Genomic DNA, 23,887 nt, shown 5'->3' on the forward strand with positions numbered 1-23,887 from the left:
ATGGTCCCAGGGACCTCTGCTCCTAGACTGAAAAGTTAATCACTCCCCTCCTTGCTATAAAACGCCACCCTTTACGTTTCTAACCCTCACAATCAGTCCTGACAACAGTTATTCACTATTGTATCACAAGAGACCTATCTGCATTTCATTTCATCAGCCCTGCCTAGACAGATTGGATACTTACTCAGTGGAGATTCTACCTTCCTCCATGCCCTCTGGACCTAGATTCCCTCTTGAAAGCTTGTAAGCCAGTCACTTCTTGCCTTTGTAACCCCACCTCCCCCCCACCCCCACCACTTTGGGTAGCTAAGGTCAAAGTTGCCCATCCCTGTCTACTCTGTGTAGAGGGGCTGGGAATGATCCTTGCTGTAAAGATTTGTTCCCTCTTTTGAGCTACTGCATCCATTGGTGTAGGTAAAGTTCATCAAATTGTATCAGATTACTCTTTTTTTTTCCTCTTCTTCTTCTAGTTGAGCTCTGATCATCCAGTCATTGAAGTCAAGTCAAGTTGGTATTATCTGCAGGTGTGGGTGTTCTTGTACATATGCCCTCTCTTCTTATCAGCTGGACACTTCACTCTCCACTCTAGTCCTCTGTGGCTATGCATTTTTATTTCAATAGTATTTTCTTCGTTAATTAAAAAAAAAAAGTCTCTATTTCCATGCAGAAACATTTTTTCGTCACTTAGTTGCACATGATGAGGTCTAGGTAAAAAAGAAATATATCACATCCAATATTCCTATGAACCTATCAAAAAAGGACATATACATAGTACACTTAAAAATGAAAGGGACAATTACATATTTAGGCCTGTGCATTATGGATAAGGACATAATTAAACTTAAATGAGATCTGAGAATTTAGCTTCCTCCTTAGTCCAAGAGCCCTATCATTCATGAAAGTCATCCAACTATTACATGAATACAGTTGATGATTGGTAATTCATTATATTATCAGGTGATCGGATTAATTGCTGGGCAGTTTATGTGCAATTTGAGAAGAGACTAAAATTTCTTATTCAATAGGAAAAGATAATTTGCTTGCTAAATCTATGAAGATGATGGTATTTAAAAACTTGTTTAAATAGTAGAAGAAGGGGAAAATGAGAAAGTGGGTTCATATATAAATGTCACTTTGTTGAATGCACAGTCATGAGATGGGCTAAACCACAGGTGTATTTCAGATGAATGAAAGGATAGATGGATTATAGGAAGACCACAAAAAATAAGTTTCATGCACATCTAAAAAAGCCTTAAAATCAGGAGGCTCTTAGATGTATTTATTATGAAACTAACAGAATTTAGTTCTGATGTGATACTTTAGGATAAGCACTGGGTTGCTAACCACAGGTCAGCAGTTCAAATCCACCAACTATTCCTCAGAAATCCCTTACAGGGTCACTATGATTCAGAACCAGTTTGATGGGAACTGATTTAATGGCATGTAACAGCAACAACAACAACAACAAACAGAGAAGATAATTTTGGTAACAAAGAGGAATTCAAAAATAGGAAGGAGTTGGTTTATGTTGGTTTACATTTTATTAAAGTTGTAGTAAATTAGGGGGAAACTGATGAATGGCTAGATGAGTGGTACAAATACAGAGAAAGGCAGAAGAACTTTTATCCCTGTGCATCAGAGTTTTCTGAAATAGAGAAGATGTGTACCCATGTTCTTTTTTCAAAACAGATTTACCTTTATGGCTTCCTTCTGTTCCTTTGGCTAACCTAGATGGATTTATTTCTGTCGACAGTTGTTTACTACACTTAAAAAAAGGTGAAACCCACAGATTACTCAATTATTTTCTCTAATTGGGATTTTAGAGCCTTGTGTCATATTATTAAGTTGAATTAATTAGGTACAAGGGTAAGTAAAAAGTTTTGTTATTAGTGTTTCAGTTCGTACATGCATGGGTTTATTCTAAACAAAATATGTTTAATCACATCTCTGATCAATGGATGATGGCAATTTGTCTTATTAATACACTTACCTTAGTCTTACTAGGGTCTAATTAAAAAAATCTAATCAAAACTCGTTTCTAAGGGATGTGCTGGAACAGTTAAATTCAAGATAGAGAAGTCATCTCAGAAGGTTCTGGCAACTATTTTTTAGATTCCAAAGGGGTAATCTTGAGAGTTACTTTGAAGGACACAAAACAATTATAGAGGCTTATTATGAAGAAACTTAAAGAAAATGGAAAACTGCTTTGGTAAGAAAATGGCTAGGAAAGTTGCACAGGAATTTTTTTTCCATCAGGATAATGCACCTGCTCATTATTCAAGGGTAGCAAGGACTGTCCTAGGAGAATGTTACTGGGAATCCTTACCCCATCCATCCTATAGCCCTGATCTTTCCTCTTCAGACTTCTTTTGTTCCCCAAACTAGAAAGAACATTCGGGCATGGTATAAATCAAAGATTACGGAATTCTTCAGGTAAGGGTTTGAGAGCTGAAACCACTGCCTTAAGAAGTGTATAGACCTACATGGAGGATATGTTGAGAAACAGTAGCTTTGTATTTTAAGTTTTCGTTAAATAAAGGTTTCTGTGATTTTGTAGCACTGTCTTTTGACTTGCCCTCACATGTTTCATCCTAAAAGACAGTTATTTCTCTTTTCATTATCTTGTAGAAAATTGTTTGAAGTAACTGTTGAAATCTTCTTTGTTAGGAAAATGTTTCCTGTACAGTAATGGACTCATGGATCATCTGTGTGTCTGTGAAGAGGGAGGCAACAAAGTTTGGTATAAGAAGCCAGGATGTTTCCAAGGAACATTGGTAAGGAGATGATGTTATTTAGACTCAAGAGTATATTTTCTGTTTTCATACTTAATCTTGTATATGGTGATTTTTCTGGTGGGCACTGTAGGATAAGCACTAAACTGCAAAAAGGTCAGCAGTTCAAACGCACCTGCTGTTCCTCAGAAACACTCTACAGTGTCAGTATGAATTGAAACCTACTTGATAGCACTCAACAACAACATGACAGTTTTCTCATTGAAGGAAAATAAAAGTACCTTATATAGCTATAGATCTTATATAGATCAAAGAACACAGCCTTCGGTATGGGTTGCATCTCAATGTCAGAAAAACAAAAATCCTCACCACTGGACCAATAAACAACATTCTTTTTTTTTTTTAAGGTTTTTATTGTGGATTGAGTGAAAGTTTTCAGGGCACATCCATCGGTTTCACATTCAAACATTCATATACCTTGTTTCATTACATTGATTATAATCCCCTCCACATACCATCAGTTAACAGAGTTTCTCTCTATCCTCTTTAGCTTTTTTTTTTGGGAAAAACTTTGCCTTTTTGGAATTTACAGTCTCGGCTTTTAGGGAAGGTTTTTACATTTATCTGTGGGTATCCAGGGCTCATGTATGGAATTACTAACCAACATATCTGAATAATCAGATAAGGGACATTTTGCTATGTCTGCTAGGTGGCTAAAGTCTGATCCTCAGAGCCTATGGTTTGGACGGTCAGTAACGCTTGGGCCCACAGGGACTTGAACTCCTGACCGGGTCTGCATGGTTTGCAGCAGATTCCCCCTTATTTATTATTTGTTTAAGGGACCCTGCCTGTCTTAGGCAGTCAGTGCGAATTCCTCAGTCTTACCCGTCATGGAAACTCATTGCAGCATGGCAATGGCTCTGTCTTAGGTTGCCGAGGACAACATTCTTATCAATGGAGAAAAGATTGAAGTTGTCAAGGGCTTCATTCTTCTTGGATCAACTGTCAACACTTGTGGAAGCAGCAGTCAAGAGATCAGACGACGTACTGCATTGGGCAAATCTGCTGCACAGGAACTTTTTAAAGTTTTGAAGAGCAGAGATGTCAGCTTAAGGACTAAGGTGCGCCTGACCCAAGCCATGGTATTTTCAATAACCTCATATGGATGTGAAAGCTGGGCAGTGAATAAGGAAGACCGTAGAAGAATTGATGCCTTTGAGTAGTGGTGTTGGAGGAGAATACTAAAAGTGCCATGGACTGCCAAAAGAACCAATAGATCTATTTTGGAAGAAGTGCAACCAGAGTGCTCCTTGGAGGCCAGGATGGCTAAGCTTCGTCTCTCATACTTTGGACATATTGTCAGGAGGGAACAATCGCTGGAGAAGGATGTCATGCTGGGTAAGATGGAGGGTCAGAGAAAAAGAGGAAGACCCCCAACGAGATGGATCAGCCAGGTGGCATCATTGATGGTGTCAAGTGTGACAGCGGTAGTGAGGTTGGCCCAGGATCGGACATTGTTTCGTTCTGCTGTGCATGGGGTCGCTATGAGTTGGTTCTGACTCGATGGCACCTGACAACAACAACAACGTATAGCTAGTATACTTATATGCAGTTAAAAGGTAAATAATAAAGTAGGGAAAAGGAAGTACTTCTTTGCCTTTGAACTCTTAGTTAACTTTTATTTAATCGGTTCATGCTTTTTATGTAGAAAGAAAATTTGGTTCCCCTTTCCATTAAGCTTGGTTCCCCCCCAACCCCCCAACCCCCCTCAATTAGCCAAGTGGCAGCATCGATGCACTCAAACTTGGCAACAATAGTGAGGTTGGCCCAGGATCGGGCAGTGTTTTGTTCTGCTGTGCATAAGGTCGCGATGAGTCGGTACCAACTCAATGGCACCTAACAACAATAATTCATAGGGAAGTAAAAGCTTTAGAATAGGAAAGGATAAGGAATAGTATCTGTTTCTAGCCCTGGTGGTGCTGAGGGCTAGATGTTGGACTGCTAACCATAAGGTTGGCAGTTCAAACCCACCAGCTGCTCCATGGAAGAAAGATGAAGCGATCTGCTCCTGTAAAAACGTATAGGATTGCTATCAGTTAGAATTAGATGGATCGTAGTGGATTTTTAGGTACTCTAACTCTGTCACTTAACAAATAAGAAAACTAAGCCCAAAGGAGATTAAAATATTTTCCCTACATAATTTAGCAAATAAGTAAAGGTTAGAAAAGAAGTTAAAAGTTACAGAGAACTGCCTTCCCATTGCATAAACATTCCTGAGAGTTATAAATACATCTTCTCTTTAATCCTTTTGGGATTAGTGTAATGCTCATTTTGCTCTTTTTAGAAAATAAACTTAAAATTTTCAGATAATTGTAAATCACAGCCATTTTAAGAAGTAAAAAAACATATTCCGTTTACTGCTGCATATCTGGTTCTCCCAGTGGTAACATCTTGCAAACATATGTTGTTGTTGTTAAGTGTCATTGAGTCGATTCCATATTAAAGAGCACTTTTTGAAATCACTATGTATAATCCTGGTGTGATGCTGTAGGATAAGTTCGGAACCACAAAGTTGGTTTGAACTGTAATGCCAGCAGTTCAAACCTACCAGCTGCTCCTTGGGGACCCTATACAGGGTTGCTGTGAGCCAGAAACGACTCGGCAGAACTACACAATTTGACATCTCTGGAGAAGAACCAAGTACAGGCAGAACTGGAGGAAAGTCTACTGTTAAGAGATCTTAGTAGGTGAGATTTGTCAGTTTGCAGCCCTTTGCATGAGGAACTAATCATTCTACCTGCTGTCTGCAGATTGGGTGGCAAGGAATAGCACATTTACTTCCTTGAAATAGCAGAATACAGAGACCAGGGAAGGAAGGTAAAATCAAAATCAGAAAACTAAGAGAAATCCTGGAAGAGAAGGAGCTGCATTGGGTCAAAGTCTCCAAATTTGTATATAAAATCAGCCAAAAGACACCAAGGGATCTGGTAAAAACAGCAGCTGAAGGTTGAATAAACATTTTGGCTGCTGCCCACTGCAGAGGAGTCAGAGTTTGGAGTTTAAGTCAAGACAAAATTTAATGCCATCTAAAACAGCGAGTGAATTGTTAGACTGTGGTACATCCTTGCTATGAAATACTGTTTGTTGTGTACCATCAAGTTGGTACAGACTCATATTGACGCTGCATAGGGTTTCTGAGAGCGACTGATGGATTTGAACTGACTTTGTAGCTAACGGTCCAGTGTTTATCCTACAGTTCCACACGAGTGCTCTACCATGGAATGCTCTATTAAGTGCTGTTGAGTTGATTTTGTTTTAGGTCTCTAGAGAATGATGCCAAATTGTTGTTATTGTTAAGTGCTGTTGAGTTGATGATGACTTGTAGTGACCCTGTATATGGTTTCTGAGGCTTTAAATCTTTCCTGGGAGCAGAAAGTCTCATCTTTCTCCCATGGAGAAAACTGCTGACCATGTGGTTCGCAGTCCAGTGCTTATCCTATGGAGCCACTGTGCTCCCTTATGCTGAATTAGGGGGGGAAAACAACCCCCAAAGGCTAGACACATGATTCAGTTTATATATAACATTTGTGAGATGACAAAGTTATATAAATGAAGAACAGACTAGTGATTGTTGGAGGTTAAGAAGTACGTGGGGGTACAAAGGACATGGTACGGCTATGAAAAGGCAGCATTAGGGATCTTTTTGGTGGGACAACTATTCTGAATTTTGACTCTATCAATTTAAGTTTCCTGGCTGTGAGGCTGTACTATAGGAGGATAAATCAAAAAGTACTGCTATGTAATCAGAACAACCTTTATTAAACAAAAATATTAGGATGTGAAACTACTGTTTTTCAACATATTGTCCACCCAGGTTACCAGGATAAATAAAGAAGTATTGCTATTAGGGTTCAAGTTCATACCTGCACTCACTTACTCCAGACAAAACATGTTTAAGCATGTCTTTACAATCAGTAGCTGGCTGCAGACAAATTCTCTCAATATACACTTGTCTTAGTCTTGTTAGGTGCCTTAATAAAAAGGTCCACTCAAAACAATGACTTCTAAGGAAATCTGCTGAGCCAGTTAAATTCAAGATAAAGGTCAGAAGTTTATGGCACCTGTGTTTTGGGATTTCCAAGGGATAATCTTGATAGATTTCATCAAAGGGTATAGTATGATCACAGGGATTTATTATGAAGTTTTAAGAAAGTGGAAAACTGCATTGGTTAGAAAAAGGCCAGGAAAGTGGCACCAAGGAATTATTTTCCATCACAACAATGCATTTGCTCATTCTTTGAGTTATCCAGGGGTGTCCTGTGAGAATTTTGTTGGAAAATCTTATTTCATTTGCCATACAGCCCTGATCTTGCCCCTTCAGACTTCTTTTTGTTCCCCAAACTAAACATTTCAAAGGAACACAATTTGAGTCCCTCAAGGGAGCCAAAACTGCCTGTTTGATGTGGTGTAAATCAGAGGGCACAATTCTTCAGGAAAGGGTTGTTGTGAGTGCCGTTGAATAGGTTCCTACTCATAACGACACTGTGCACAACAGAAGGAAACACTGCCCAGTCCTGCACTTTCCTCAAAACTGTTGTTACACTTGAGTTCATTGCTGCTGCTACTGTGCCAGTCCATCTCGTTGGGGGTCTTCCTCTTTTTCACTGACCCTTCACTTTACCAAGCATGATGTCCTTCAAGGACTGGTTCCTTCTGATAACATGTCCAAAGTTTGGCCATCCTGGCTTCTAAGGAGGATTCTGGCTGAACTTCTTCCAACACAGATTAGTTTGTTCTTCTAGCCATCCATGGTACTTTTAATACTCTTCTCTACCATAATTAAAATGCATTGGGAAAGGATTGTTTTTGTTGTTACTTGCCATTGAGTTGGTCCTATATAGGATTTTCAAGGTTCTACATCTTCGAGGGAGCAGAAAGCCCTGTCTATCTCCGGTAGAGCATCTGGTGGACTTGAACTGTGGACCTTGTGGCTCTCAGTCCAGTGCTCAGAGTTGGAACTTAGATGGATGATATGTTGAGCAACAATACCTTCATATTTTGATATTTTTGTGTAGTAAAAGTCTCTGTGATTCTATAGCAATTACTTTTTGACTTACCCTCTTATTTTCTTTCTATTATTGTTTTTTTAAAAGCTTGGTTTCAGATTCTTAAGTAAAATTACCCAAAGTTAAGTAATACAGAGTTGATTCTGTAAGCAGAAAGTATCATCCAGAAATGCCTTTTCATTCTATCGAAAATTGAAGGAGAAAAAACATTTTTTCTTGAATTGGGTGAAGGTTTATAGAACAGATCATTGTTTTACACTCAACAATTCATACACATTTTGTTTCATCTCATTGATTGGTGTTCAGTGTCCTTCAATGTAACATCGTTTCTCTCACTTGCTCCCACTTCTTAGCCCTTCTGAACTTTGCCCTTAGGTAAGTGCTGCTCTTTTGATCTCAAATGGATGATGATTCTAAGATATGCATACCTCACTAGTTTTATTTTTCCCCTATAGATCTATCTGTTGTTTGGCTGAAAATTGAGCCATGGGGGAGAGTTTAATTCCAGACTTTACAGATGACTAAAAGCCATAGTCTCAGAGGTTCCACATCTCTTTCCAACCAGTAATCCTGGTCTTTCTTTATGATTTTGAGTTTTGTTTTACATTTTTCTCTCCTTCTGTCCAGGGCCTTCTAATGTGAAAAATTTCCAGAGCAGTTGGTAGTGGTAACTGTGTATAGTCCAGTTCCCTTAGTGCTAGGGTTATTGAGACTGATGTTCACGTGGTTCATTAGTCCATCAGACTAATTGTTCCATACATCGTTGGTTTTCATCACTCTAGTTGCACCCTAGGTGGCTGCTCAGGAGCTCCCCAGACCCCAGTCACTACTCACAATAAGGATGTAGAGCATTGTCTTTGTGGACTATGCTATGGCAGTTGACCCTGGTGTGCCCTGAGACAATGGTACTGAGCTATGAGGCTCAACAATTCATACCGTTAAGGTGCTTGTCTAAGAAATTTTTATAACTCTGACCTGTGGTCCAGGACTCCGCAAAGGTAAATACCCTCTCTCACTCATCTAAGACATTCATATTTTAGAAGTAGATGCTCAAAAGTATTAAATTACCAATCAGTTATCATTATGCACTTTTGGATATTATGTTCAGGGATGTATTTTGGCTACTATTTTCTATTATAATTTTAGGATGCCTTTTTGAAAATCATTCGAAATGAGGGCATTACATCCCTTTGGAGTGGCCTGCCCCCTACCCTGTAAGTTGAAATTTAATATTTTTCATACTAAGTGATGGATCTTTTTTGTTTTGTCTGATAACCAAGTAGCTACACAAAGTCTTACATTTTTAATATTATAATTATCTCACGTTCTCAAGTATTGTTTTGTGTGTTCATGACCACCTATACATTTGGTGATTCACTGGAAACATTCACAGACCTAGGTCAAGTTATACTCCTGGTCATTTTGTTTTGTTTTTTTGTTTTAACAACAAAAAGATACAGTAAGGGGAAACACACACATCAGGTTTCGAACAAGTGTAGCTTTCTAAAATCATTCCACATGTCATTGCACAGAATATACTTACTCTTTAGAGTGAGTATCAACATTTTTTAGTGTTTCTGTGTAGGGAAGTTCACTTGATTCTTACAGCCAATGCCTTTTTTATTGGTCATATGGGCACATTCTAGCTGCATGACTAGCTGCAAATACTAACATTCCAGAAAACCAGACAGAAAGCAAGTTTTTACCATAAATCACATCATTTGGAGTGTGGACAGAACAACCTAGAAATGTTGGTTTAGTGCTCTAGATATACAGAACATTTTATCGTGGAGAATATTCCAAAAGTTAAATTCCCAGGAGCTAATCAAAAGGTAAGGCCTGCAGGTGTCAGCACTCTTAAAGACGTAGAAGACTTGAGTGGCCAGGCCTGCTGTCTTGTCTGCTACACAAGTATAATTCCTCTTCCTGGTCCCCTCCCCTCAAATTGTCTTGAAGTTAGAAATTTGGGTGTTCATTTGCTTTTCCTATCTCTTACTAAAACATTGAATAAAGTGTTGCAAACACTGGCACCAACTTTCCCTCCCATGTGCTACTCAGCTGGGTTCAATAATTCATTGTGATGGCCACACAGAACATGGATTCGTACTTACAGTTATGAGGCTTATTAGAAAATTTAATAGGTTATAATTCAGGGTCAGAAATATTCTTCCAGTCAGGAAAGTCTCTCCTCTGCTGTGCTATAGGCAGGCCTCTCTCTGGCCCTGAGCCTGGCCTCTGCCCTGCTCCATCAGTGTTAGAAAGCTCTTTTAGGGCTACTGAGAAGTGCTCACAAAGCACACCACTCCACCAAAATCTTCAACCTGTAGACGCTCAATTCTCACTCCATGGTTCAGCACACTTAGCTCCCTTTGCAAGCAAACCTCCTGCTCAAAGTCACTTAGCTTTACTTGCTGTGTGGGCTGAGAAGCCCACCGTTCTGGCTCTTGATTCTGCTGCTGTCACCCCTCTGCTACTCCTATGGTCTCACAGCATTCTGTCCTGATTTCAAGGGCATTCAATCATTGCACAGAGATCTTGGGGTTCAAAGGACACACTCCACTCCTGGCTCTTTCTCCATGATGGCAATAAAATCCCCCCTGTTGCTTCTGAAATGGTTCACTTTATATCTACATTAGAGTTCCAAGTTTTCACAGTTAATCCTTTTAGTAGTCACTCACAACTAAATCATACAATCCATCAGCATTATCCCCACTTTTTCATACCCAGACTCATCAGGAAAAAAAATTGTTTGGTGGACTTTACAGTGACTAAGGCTAAAAGAGACATTAAATATTTCATTGAATATGTACATTCATACTAAAATATATTGCAATGTGTATACTTTAGCTTCTTCAGATAGTTTCTGTTCTCTAATATAGGAATTAATGTAATAAATTAGTAAAGCTGACTGTAAAAAATTCTAAATAATACCTTGTTTTTTCTACCTTTTTTCTAAGAACTTACTCTATGCTTTTTATGGAGCAAATTACTTACTAGTGAGGAAAATATTTTTAACAATATGTAGGATTATTAAGTTAGTGACAGATGTGTGACCAGCAGTTAGTCCTACCCCTAAATGCTCATACTCAGAAATATAGAACAGACATTTCAAAATACGGTCTGGGAAAGTATTGTAGTAAAATCATACCATATAGTTTTTCTTTTGGATAAATATTAAAGTAAAAAAAATTCATATTTGTGTAAGAATTTAATTATTATTTCCTCTTGCTATTTTAGTTTAGAAGAATAAATTATCAGAGCTCTTAAAATTAATTTCTATAATTTTGGTGATAGTTAAGTGCAGTTGAATCAGTTCCAACTCATAGTGAACTCTGTATGCGGTTTCCAAAGAATGGCTAGTAGGTTTCAACTGCCAACCTTGGGGTTCAAACCAGCCTTGGAGTCCAGTGCTTACCCTACAGTGCCATACCAGGACTCCTAGTGACAGTAGTTATACTTTATTTACAATTATAGCAGATACAATATATGGCCCATAGCGTAAATATATATATTTTTAATTGCTACTATAATTTTTTATTCAGTGATTCTTACGTTGTCATAAATGTAATTAGGAAGGAAGATCTGGAAGACCAGAACAAGAAGTGGGGGTGATAGAGAAGTGCCCTCATCAGTTGTCTTTTCCTGTTTGTATCCTGAGCTTGTTCTTTATATGTTACCTGAACTTGGATACATAGCACTTATTTAATGCTATGTATCATAACTTATCTTCACAAGTATATTATACATTTTTAGAGGGTGGTACTTAACATATGTTTTCATTGCTTACTAAGTTAAGCACTAATGAAAACCCAATGAATCGCAATGGTCCAATCCCAGTTGCATGGGGTTGCCCTGAGTCAGGGATGATGCAGTGGAAGCTAACAACAAGGACTAATAAATATTTTTTAAAATCTCATAATCTGACTTCTTGTAGTTTTAGATTTGTAAAATACAGCAAGTATTTATAGACTTTGGTGGTAGTGGTGGTTATGTGCCGTGGAGTCGGTACCGACTCATAGCAATTCTATACAGGGTTTCTGAGGCTGTAAATCTTTACAGGAGCAGAAAGCCTCATTTATAGACTTTACCTTGTATTTAATAACAGTTGAACATGTTTCATACCTTCTGATAATTTTGAACAACCCTTTTTGTTTGTGTGTTTCTAACAGAGTGATGGCAGTTCCTGCCACAGTTATTTATTTTACATGCTATGATCAATTAACTGCTCTTCTGAGATCTAAATTGGGAGAAAATGAAACCCGCATACCAATTGTTGCTGGAATTGTGGCCAGATGTAAGAAATAAACTATATTTTATTTTGATTTCTCTTTAGAGTTTAATAAATTTTAATACTCATAGATAATTTACAGAGTAATTGTTAATTAAATAATACACAGAATATTGGTAATAAATATTTTACATTATAGTTTGTACTAATTTTTTGTCTGTACTCTAGAAGTAACATGGTATGTTGTTGTTGTTAAATACCATCTAGTCAGTTCTGACTCATAGCAACCAGTATAGGATTTCTGAAAAGTGGCTGGTGAGTTTGAACTGCCAACTGTAGGCCAGTGCTGATCCTACAGTGCCACACCAGGGATCCAAGATGGTATGATGATTACCAGTAGAATGATTCAGGATCAGCACACCCTCTCTATAATTTCAGAAATTTTAGGGTTAGTTCTGATTCACCTGAATTTACAAGATGTCATTATAGACTTTGGGATTCAGAGTTTAGTCAGGTGACACACAGGTAAAGTGTTCTACTAAAAAAAGTCATCAGTATAATTTTAAAGGACACCTGGTATGGCATTGGAGGACCAGTATTGGAGTGCAGACAAGGTTGGCACTTCAAACCTATTTCAGGGTTACTATGAGTCGGAACCAAACTCAGTGGCACTTACGAACAACAATGAATCTAAAAGCTCAATATTTAATCTAAAGTAAACATAAGATAAGGGGACAGGTAAACTATAGTACTGGAAATGGAACAAACAGAATGCAAAGAGAATATTGGCATGTTGAGAAAAATGTAACACATATCATTGATCAATTTTTGTGGACACATTGGCACATGGGAACTTAACTTACTGTGTAAACATTCACCCAAAACACTAGAAAACATTATTAAAACTAATAATAAAAAATAAAGAAATTTTTGTAATAAGGCAAAAGGACATTTGTTTTGTGTAAGGGGAGTCAGATTTATTGAGACACTAACCGGACTGAGGCTTTTGTACTACTACTAGTTAATGTATAATGTTTCTGAAACTGCCTTTTAATGAGTTGAAACCAGAAAGAGTGCCAATATATTGACATTATTAAAGATTTGATTAGAAACGGTATAGATATTTCAGAATGAAAGTTTAAAACATGAAATAATTCTTACATGTGTATTTGCGTAGTACATTACTTTGTTTTTGTTTTGTTTTTTTATTTGCTGTTGTCTCTGTTAGTTGGTGCTGTAACTGTGATAAGTCCATTAGAACTGATTAGAACCAAGATACAGTCTAAGAAGTTTTCTTACAAGGAACTGCATCAATTTGTCAGCAAGAAAGTAGCTGAAGATGGTTGGATTTCCCTTTGGAGAGGCTGGGCTCCTACTATTCTTAGAGATGTACCTTTCTCAGGTAGGATTTAGCTTATTGTTACTGATAAATTTAGGTAATAACTAGATTTTAAATGGGAGAAAGATGAGCCTTTCTGTTTTACAGCCTCAGAAACCCTATTCAGGGTTGCTATGAGTTGGAACTGACTTGATGACGCTAACAACAACAAACTCCTTTAAGCTCAAAAGTAAACTCTTCTCGCCCGGGAGCTATCAAGTCAAATGGTCGGGACCCCTCAGAGCAAACCCCCTTCCAAAACTGAGACTCAGGGGGAGTACATGAGCAGGCATGTGATCTGGCAGGTAACCATGTTGGTCACCGATAAGGGGAAGAGGGGGAAAAAGTCGCGAGCTAAGCCCTGCCACATTCAATAGACCCCTGTGAACCTGGGTGGAGACCTGGATGGCCAGGAGTATGGCAAGACCTGGGAACTTCTGGGCTCAAAGGCAGTGACATGTCCACAGAAGACTAGAGTGGAGAGTGAAGCGTCCAGCTGATATAAAGTGAGGGGAGATGCACAAGAACACCCATGCTTGCAGATAGTACCCAGTGGACCTGGCTTCCATTGCTGGATGATCAGAACTTGACTAGAAGAAGAAAGAAGAAAGGGGTGGGGGTGGGGAAGTAACCTGCTACAATTTGATGAACTTTACCTATACGTATGGATGTAGTAGCTAAAAAAAGGGAACAAATCTTTACAGTGAGGATCACTCTCACCCACTCGGTACAAAGGGTTGACAGCGATGGGCAACTTAGACATTGGCTACCCAAAATGGGGTGGGGCCTATAAAGGCAAGAAGTGACTGGCTTACAAGCTTTCTAGAGGGAGCCTAGTTCCAGACGGGCCAAGGGAAAGTAGAATCACCACTGAATGATTTTCAGTCTGTTGGGACCAGGCTGGCGAAAGGAAATGGGGATAAGACTCTTAATGGTACAATAGTGAATAATTGCCATCAGAACTGACTGTGAGGGTAGGAGATATAGAGGTAGATGTTTTTTGAAAAAAAGAAGGGAGTGATTGATTTTGCAGCCCAGGAGCGGAGGTCCCTGGGACCATCAAGAGAGAAGAACGGAGAGCGGGACCTTACCCGAGAGGCAGTGATGCCAGGGATGGAGACAGAGATGATGATGTGGACAGATGGAGCAGCTGGGGACACTGGACTCAGGGAGGGAGAAGGGCTGTGTACTGGCGGCGCGGCCGGTGTGTGGGCCTGTGTGATGTACCCTTTGGTTATTTGAGGATGCATGGAGGGGATTGTAATCATTGCAGTGAAACAAAATATGATAGGGTAAGTGTAAAATTGATGTACTCCCATGTAAACCTCACAATAAAAACTTAAAAAATAAAAAAGTAAGCTCTTCTTTAGTTCAGTGGTGGGCTCTCAGATTTTTATGTTATTAACGAGCAATTTCTAAGTCAAGTCTGAATTTTCTTTCATCTCTGTATTTAATTTCGTTTTAATTAGTATGATGTTATAGTCAGAGAATGCAAACTACCTTTACGTTATTCTAAATAAGTTATAAATAGTGTCATGGATTGAATTGTGTCTCTCTAAAATATGTGTCATTTTGCCTAGTGGTTTGGTAGTTATGTAATGATGTAATTTGGCAGTTATATAACAATATAAATAACCCTCTCTTCATGGAGGATTAGGTGGCTTTTTTTATTTTAAGTTTTTATTGTGAGTTGAATGAAAGTTTACAGGGTAGATCATTACAATGATAATAATTCCATTCATGAACCATCAGTTAACAGTATTTCTCTCTGTTCATTTTAGCTCTTTTTCTTTCTTTTTTTTTTTAAACACTCAGGCATACATAATAATTTAAACCACAAAAGGGCACATTCTGAAAGTCTGCCTCCTGACCGCCAGCTCTCAGTCCTTCTCTTCCCATGAATTTAGAATCCTCAGCTGCTCCCTTTCTCCATGTCCCCATCTCTGCCTCCATCTCTGGTGTCGCCGCTCCTCTCGATAGGGTCCCGCATTCTGCTTGTACTCTTCTCCCTTGATGGTCTTAGGGTCCTCTGTTTCTAGAATGTAAGGTTACCTACTCCCCTATTTTTGTTATAAAACTTCTACCTTTACCATTGTGACAATTGCAATTAGTCATGATAACAATTACTCTCTATTGAATCATAAGAATCCTACCCCATCTCTTTTCACCAGACCCATCTAGACAAGATGAAAACTATTGAGCAGGACCTGTATCCTGTATCTTCCCCCGCACACTCTTAAACTAAACTCCCTCTTGAAAACTTGTAAGCCAGTCACTTTGTGCCTTTATCGTCCCCTCAGTTTAGGTAGCCAATGTCTAAGTTGCCCGTCTCTACTCTGTATACAGAGGAGATAGCCTTGATACTTGATATGAAGACTCCTTCCCTCTCTATTGGTGTTTTGAGCTACTACATTTATGAGTGTAGGTCAGGTTCATCAAATTGTAGCAATTTAAACTCGTTTCCTTTATCAAAAATTGTGGGTTTTTTGTTGTTGTTGTTGTTGTTGTTTTTAATCTTCCTATAGTCAAGTTCTCATTATCAAGCCATTGAGCCTTGGTCAGATGGGTACTATCTGCAAGTTTTGGTGTTCTTGTGTGTCTTCCCTCACTTCATACGAGCTGGATGCTTCACTCTCAGCTCTAGCCATCTGTGGCTATATCCTTGTCCATGGGCTCAGGAGTCCCCAGGTTTTACCACACTTTGGACCAACCAGCCCTTCTATCTCTCATCTTCAGGTCAGTGGAAGTCTTTGAACTCAGCCCATTTCTTCATTGCTGCCTTTTCCCTACTTCCACTCACCAATAGACCAATGTGGTTCCAGCAAGCTTGAATGCCTGCTTATGTGTTCCCTTTGAGTTTCAGTCTTAGGAGGGGGGTTTGACTTGAAGAGACTTGTTTGCTTGCCTTGATGGCTTCCCAGTGAACAACCTGATTATTCTTGTAGTAGCCAATCATACTGCCATTTTTGTTTTGGGTTTTTCCTTATCATCTTTCTTTGAAGATGTATCTTCTGTTGCTCTAGCTGTTCCAGGGTGGTATGCTTGTCCTTTCTGGTGGGAATGTCTCACCTCGGAAGTTTTTGGATGGGGTTCAGGATTCCACCTAAGGTCCTATACACTGCAAAGGCTCCGCAAGAAGCCTATTTCATTGGACAAGTTCTGGAACCCCTTTTAGGTATCCCAATCAGTTATAGACTGAAGACAGTCTCATAAGCTTTCGGTTACCATGTTTCCCGACATTCTTTTCTATTCCACTCAAGTGTCTATTTTAAAATAGTAGACAAGGGAAACCAGTAGTCATAAGACAGTCAGGCATCTTAGTATTATTACCTCTTTTCAGACTATGGCTTGATCCCTGGATCACAGAGCCCTGTTGTTCAAAGGTTGAGCATGCATCACTATTTACCTCTGTTCCATTTAGCCCATGCAAACCTGTGTCAGTGTTCCCCTATCTGCCATTTTCTTCCACCCCCTTCCCCTTCTTGTGTATTGCTCTCCTCAACACTGAAACAAGATTAGGTTTTGTTTGTTATGTTAATGAGGCAGGATCAGGGTAGGATGCAACACTTTACTCAGGTCTGAGCTCTTATCTGATGTAAAGGGAGTTTTCCTGGGATGTGGCTCATAACACCTTTTATCTTAGAAATAAAAGGAGAGAGAAGCTGACAGGAACTCAACCACCAAAAAAAAAAAAAAAAAAGAGCTGAAGCAGAGAGTGCCATTTGGTCCCTGGGTTCCTGCACTGAGAATCTCCTCTATCTAGGGGAACATTGATGCCCAAACATAACAGAGATCTCCAAAAATACTGGACCCCACAGATGTTAAAAGGAGACAAAGCCTATCATTCAGAGGCTCTTAAACTATTCATCTGCTTGTAGTAATTCTTTTATCGCAGCGCTAGGTAACTAAGACAGAATTTAGTATCAGGAGTTGGGTACTAAAATTATCAGGAGTTGGGCACTTAGAGATACCTAAAATTTGGTAATGGGTAGAGGCTGGAAGATTTTTAAGGAACCTAGATTGCTTTTTAAAGGGACTATTAGTAGAATTATGAACATCAATACTCCTGCCATGTCCCACCTTGTAACCACTATACTCAATTTTTATTATTCAGTTGATTGTAAAAACTTTACTGAATATGTTCAAGGGTGCTTCAAAAAGTTCATAGAAAAATGCATTTAAAAGATAATGGAATTTTCCCACACACTTTTGCAGCCCCTTCCTACATATTACTAAAAAATGTACTTTTTTGAGCTTTAAATTTGTTTTTTTTTTAAAGTTAAAAACATTTTCTAAGATTTATTCAAAAATCATTTTTATGTGTAACTTGTTTTCTTCATTTTTATATTTGTTTATGTGTAAATAAATAAACAATGCTTACTTTTATGAATGTTTTTAAAAATTTCTTGGTATATATGTGCAGTAATGGATTTTCTGGTTTGTGTAAGTGTATATGTTTTTCATTTTACTCGGTAATGTCAAGTTCTTTTCTAAAGTGATAGAATGAATCTACATGTCTGCCAGCAGTTATGAGATTTCTTGCTGCTTCATACCAGCACTTTTATTGTAAAAGTTCTTCATTTTTTTTTACTAGTAATTTAAAGTGGTATCTCACTTTAATTTGTATATTCTTTATTAATGAGATTGGGCATAGTTTTATTGCCCATTCATTTACCCATTATTGATTTGGGATTTTGAATTACAATAGGGATTCAATCTTATTTTTCCCTCATACGTATAGGCAGTTAACCCATATAGTACATACAGAGATCTGCAGTGTTACATCTGTCATATCAAATTCATACATCTGTTTTATTGGCCAGTTAATCTAACTCTGTGCCAATACTCACTACCTTAATTGTTGTTGGTAAGTGCCGCCAAGTCAGTTTCCACTCTTAGCGACCTTGTATAGCGTTTCTGAGGAGCAGATGATGGATTTGAACTGCCAACCAATTAGCAGTTCACTGCTGATTCTACAGCACCATACCAGGATTCCATATATAATAAGTTCTAGTTTATAGTTATGGTGTTGGTTATGTGCCATGAAGTTGATTCTAACTCATAGAAACCCTGTATAGGGTTTCCAAGGTTGTAAATCTTTACGGGAGCAGAAAACCTCATCTTTCTCCCACAGAACCACTTGTTTCGAATTGCTGACCATGAGATTAGCAGCCTGACTCGTAACCACTATGCTACCAGAGCTCCCTTGTTTATAGATTAAAAAAAAAAAAAAAAGTTTCTGATGGCACCTTATTTTCCTTCTCCAGTGTCTCTATTTCTTAGTGCTACTATAACAAAAAGACTTAAGTGAGTGGCTTTAATGAACAAAATTTATTTTCTCCATTTAAGCGGTTTTTTAAAAGGCTTTATCATCAAGTCAATTCTGACTCACAGAGACCTTACAAGACAGGGTTTGTTATTGCTGTTAAGTGCCGTAAAGTTGGTATTGACCCATAGCGACCCTCTATAGGGTTTTCGAGGAGTGGCTGGTAAGCTTGAACTGCTGACCTTGTAGTTCATACCAACCTTGAAGGCCAGCGCATTACCACACTGTGCCACACTAGGACTCCATAAGACACGGTAGAACTATCGTATTGAGTTTTCAAGGCTTTACATCTTAACAGAAGCAGACTCCCACATCTTTGTCCTGTGCAGCAGCAGGTGGGTTTGAACCACTGATCTTTCGTTTATCCATGCACTTAACTCCTGTACTGCGAGTTCTACAAGTCTGAATTCATGCTGCCAGCTTGAGAGGAAGGCTCTGTCTGCCCTTGTAGTAGATCTTTTTTAGCTTCTGTTTCTCAAATCGTTGACGATTTTTATATGGTTTGACATCTATCTTTCTCCATCTGTGCCTCCTTGCTTCTAGACCTAATCTGCTCCTTTTATGTCTCAAAAGTGAGTGGCTTAACACACAGTGTATACGGATTACCTCATTACCTAACAAATAAAACCCTTTTTTGGGTTTTATTTGTTAGGTAATGGCATTACATCTACAAGTATGTTGTTTGTGTTCTACTCAATTTGTACTTGTATTGACTCTAGTGATCCCAAGGCTGTAATCTTAATGGAAGCAGACACCCTTGGAGTGGATGGTGAGTTCGAACCACCAAGCATCTAACCATTGCCCGGCCAGGACTCCTTCTCCACAGGCATAAAACCAAACACCAATCCCAGTGCCATGGAACGGATTCTGATTAACAGTGACCCTATATTAGGACTCCTGGTGTAGCACTATAGGACCAGCACTGGACTTTGAAACATAATGTTAGCAGTGCAGACTCACCAGCCGCTACTCAGAAACCCTATACAGGGTCACTATGAGTTGGAACCGACTTGTTGACATTTAACAACAACAACATAGGGTTTCCAAGGCTGTAAATCTTAATAGGAATAGAAAGTCTCAGCTTTCTCCCTTGGAGGGGCTGTTGGGTTCGACTGCCAATCTTGCAGTTAGCAGTACAGTGCTTATCCTACAGCGTCACCAGGGCTCCTTTTCTCCCCAAGTATAAGGACTAGGGCTTACATTTTGGGGGGCCCAACTCAGTCCTTAACACCTAGGAATATCTTTTGTATTTTTGTTGTTAAATGCCCTCAAGTTACTTCTGTTCATAGCAACCCTGTATAGGGTTTCCAGGGAGCAGCTGTTGGATGTGAACTTCTGACCTTGTGGTTAGCAGTCCAGTGCTTATCCTACAGCATCAAACATTCAAATATTAGAATGATCTTGTCAAGGTCCATGAAAACTCCATTTTTATTGCAATTGTATTTTATCTCCAGGTCAGTATAGGAAAACAAACAACTTTATTCTGCTGAATCTTTACCTTCATCATAATGGTAGATAGCTCTTTATGTTTATGTATTTCTTATAGTCTCAATGGAGATAAAAAATGTTTTCATGAAAGTTACATACATCTTTATTATATTAGATTTTTTTTTAATAGGGACTCATACACACCTCTTCAACTTTGGGTAGCTATTTTTAAAGTGGTATTATTTTGTTAATTGTGTCTTCTCAATATTTGTGGCTGGTGTAATTGAATTTTGTCTTGTTTAAATCCAGCTCCCTTTTAAAACTCTTACAAATTCTAATTTGTCTATCTTTTCAGTTTTTGTGTAAACATTGGAGTCCTAGTGTAGGATAAGCACCAGACTGCTAACTGTGAGGTTGGGCAGTTTAAACTAATACCTCCTGCTCCTTGGAAACTTTATGCAGGGTCACTGTGAGTTGGAACCAACTCAACAGCACTTAACAACAACATGTAGACAATGGGGTTTCTAGGTAGACAATAATATGTAAATTTGGACTTTTTCTTCTTTATTAATCCTTAGTGTTTATTTTTCCTCATATAACAATGCTGCCTATTTTAGTTTTGAATGGCAATAATGATAATTTGTATCTTTGTCATTTTCCTTATTCTAGAGGAAGTCTTCATTTAACCATTAATGATGGTTTTTATTATAGGTTTTTGATGTATATCCTTCATCAGCTTAAAGAAGATCCTATTTATTTTCAGTTTTCTTAGGCATTTGATGCTTTTATTATAATAGTTGAATTTTATTAAACGTTTTTACATCATTTTTAGTTCATCACATATTTTATCTGTTACTGTGTATGGTATTTAAAGGTTTTATTATATTAATTGTGCTATTTTATTATATTTATCATATATATCAAAAGCACATTATATTTTATTATATATCTTTGCATTACTGGGATAAACCTAATTTAGCCATAGTGTTTCTGGCTTCAGTTTTCTTATTATTTATTGTAATTTATAGTGAAATCATCTGTGACTAATGGCAACTTTATTTATAACAGAATTAAACATTGTCCCTACACCATCTTCATGATCATTGGTTGGCGTAAGTTCATTGTTGTGGCCATTTTGTCAAATCCGTCTCTTAACCTTGAGGGGTTTCCCTCATTTTGCTCACCTTCTAGTTTATATAACATGATATCCCTTTTCCAGGGATGAAAAAGTTACGTGAACCAGTGTCTCACCATTCCTGCTTCTGTGGAGTATTCTGGTTGCTTTTCTTCTGGCAGTCCACATTATCTTCAGTATTCTTCCCTGATACCACAATTTGAATGCATCAGTTCTTCATTTTTATTGTCCAGTTTTTACATGCATACGAAGCGATTGAAAATGCCATGATTTGACTCAAGAATACCATGTTATCAAAGTGACATCTTTGTTTTTTGAAACAATAAAGTGGTCTTTTGCATCATATTCTACCAATACATTGCATTATTTGAGTTGTTTCCTGTTTCCATGGACTATGGTTGTTTATCAAATAGAATGAAATTGACAACTTCAGTTTTTTCCTTATTTCATGATATTATTTATAAATCCATGCTTATTATTTATTTAGGGTGTGTAGATCTATGTTTCTGAATAAGATTGGCCTTTACTTTTTCTTTCCCTTACTGTCTTTGTCAGATTTTGTAATTATGGTCCTCCTTTACTGATATACAAGAAGCCTTGCTGGTGCTGTGAGTTAGACTTTGGGCTGCTAATCACAAGGTCAGCAGTTCAAACCCAGCAACTGCTCCACAGAAGAAAGATGAAGCTATCTGCTCCCATAAAGATTTACAGTCTCTGAAACCCTATAAAGGGTTACTATGGGTTGTAATCAACTCAGTGACAGTGGGTTTGGTTTGGTTTTACTGATACATAGGGTTTGTTTGTTTGTTTGTTTGTTTTTTTGCTTATAGGACTGCTAGAACATTATTGAGAATTTGGTGTGTTTTTTAAATCCCATCTAGTATGTGTCTAAACAGAAAGCAGCATTTGGAATTTTTTTCCTTTAATGTATAAAAATCATAAATCTTAAATGTTCATATTTTGTTCTAAATTTATATTTTATTCTTTATTTTTATAGCAATGTACTGGTATAACTATGAAGTCTTAAGGAAGTGGTTGTGTGAGAAATCTGGTTTATATGAACCAACGTTTACGATCAACTTTACTTCAGGGGCATTGTCGGGTGCTGTAAGTTTATTCTTTTGTTGTTGATATTTTAGAATAGTGAAAGTTGTTATTTAAAGTAGAATAACATAAAGCATTTCATATAGTGATAGCATTTTTTGGACTGCGCTGCTTAAAATTTTTCTAAGCATTTATCCTTCTTTTAAAGGAAATTATTAGCCTTTAAAATGTGCTGTTTTTATTTCATTACAAATGTATTATCTTCAAAACTTTAGAATTTGTTAGCTCTATTATGATTATGGAGTGCTGGTGTGGCACTGTGGGTTAATGTGCTGGATTGCAAGGTTGCTTTGAACCGCAAGGTTGGTGTTTCAAGCTTACCAGTCACTCCTCATAAACCCTATACAGAATCAGTATTTGTCGTTACCAGCTCGACAGTATACTTAACAACAACAAAAACAAAATACTGTGATTATAGGCAGTGTGGTGGTTCTATAGGATGAGCGCTGGACTACAAACCATAAGTCAGTGGTTCTCTAGCCTCCCAGCTAGTCTGCAGGAGAAAGATGAGGCCTTCTGTGCCCACAGATATTTACCTCAGAAACTCTATACAGGGACAATATGAGTCAGTACCGACTTCATGACTCTTAACAATAACAGGAATGAAAAGAAAATGATAATACTTTAAAATAGTGCTTTATTATTTATAGAATATTTTATATTTTAGTTCATTAAATGCCAGTAGATATGGCTAGATAATATTTTATGTAGAATATTTATAAGTAGAATGGATAGGAGCAGTTTTATTCTTTTAACAAATACTTCATAAAAGAATTTTAACAAAAACACCTATCAGAGAAGGGAGGAATCTCAAATGACCTTTTTTTTTTTTTTAATGTTTGTGAATTATGTGATAGTTTAGTTTACATGGAAGAACATTAGCTTTACATTCATCCTATTGTATATCGTTTCATTGCCATGGTTATAATCCCCTCCATGCATCATCAACCAACCAAAGGGTATACCCTGCAAGCCTGTCCCTCGTCTTCAGCACCCAGCCCTTCTTCCCCTCTGGATCTAGAGTCCCTAGCTGCTCCTCTCTCCATGTCATCATCTCTGCCTGCATCTCTGGCATCACTGTTTCTCTGGGTAAGGTCCGGCACTCCGCTCTTCTCCCTTGATGGTCCCAAGGACCTCTGCTCCTAGACTGCAAAGTCAACTACTGCCCTCCTTTTGCTACAAAACATATACCTTTATATTTCCAACCCTTACAATCATTCCTGATAGCGATGATTCACTACTGTGCCACATGAATGCTATCCCCATATCCTTTCATCAGCCCCACCCAGACAGATTGGATACTACTCAGTGGAGATTCTACCTCCCTCCATGCCCACTGGATCTAGGGTTCCTCTGGAAAGCTTGTAAGCCAGTCACTTCTTGCCTTTGTAGCCCTCCATTTTGGGTAGCCAGTGTCCAAGTTGCCCATCCCTGTCTACCCTGTGTATTGAGGGGGTGGGAATGATCCTCACTATAAAGATTTGTTACCT

At 38.2% G+C, this 23,887-nt stretch overlaps 1 protein-coding gene across 1 annotated transcript in view; it reads left to right on the forward strand.

Annotated features, from left to right (window-relative positions):
* Positions 1-23,887, forward strand: part of SLC25A40 (solute carrier family 25, member 40) — a 35,532-nt gene that overhangs the window by 5,798 nt on the left and 5,847 nt on the right. The window contains exons 3-7 of the mRNA XM_006834322.1: positions 2,668-2,774; positions 8,945-9,012; positions 11,968-12,092; positions 13,255-13,428; positions 22,291-22,400. Of these exons, the coding sequence (XP_006834385.1) occupies positions 2,668-2,774; positions 8,945-9,012; positions 11,968-12,092; positions 13,255-13,428; positions 22,291-22,400 (584 nt within the window). The remainder of the gene's footprint in view (positions 1-2,667; positions 2,775-8,944; positions 9,013-11,967; positions 12,093-13,254; positions 13,429-22,290; positions 22,401-23,887) is intronic.

This window comes from Chrysochloris asiatica, unplaced genomic scaffold (genome assembly GCF_000296735.1).
Source record: "Chrysochloris asiatica unplaced genomic scaffold, ChrAsi1.0 scaffold00010, whole genome shotgun sequence".
Taxonomy (NCBI): domain Eukaryota; kingdom Metazoa; phylum Chordata; class Mammalia; order Afrosoricida; family Chrysochloridae; genus Chrysochloris; species Chrysochloris asiatica.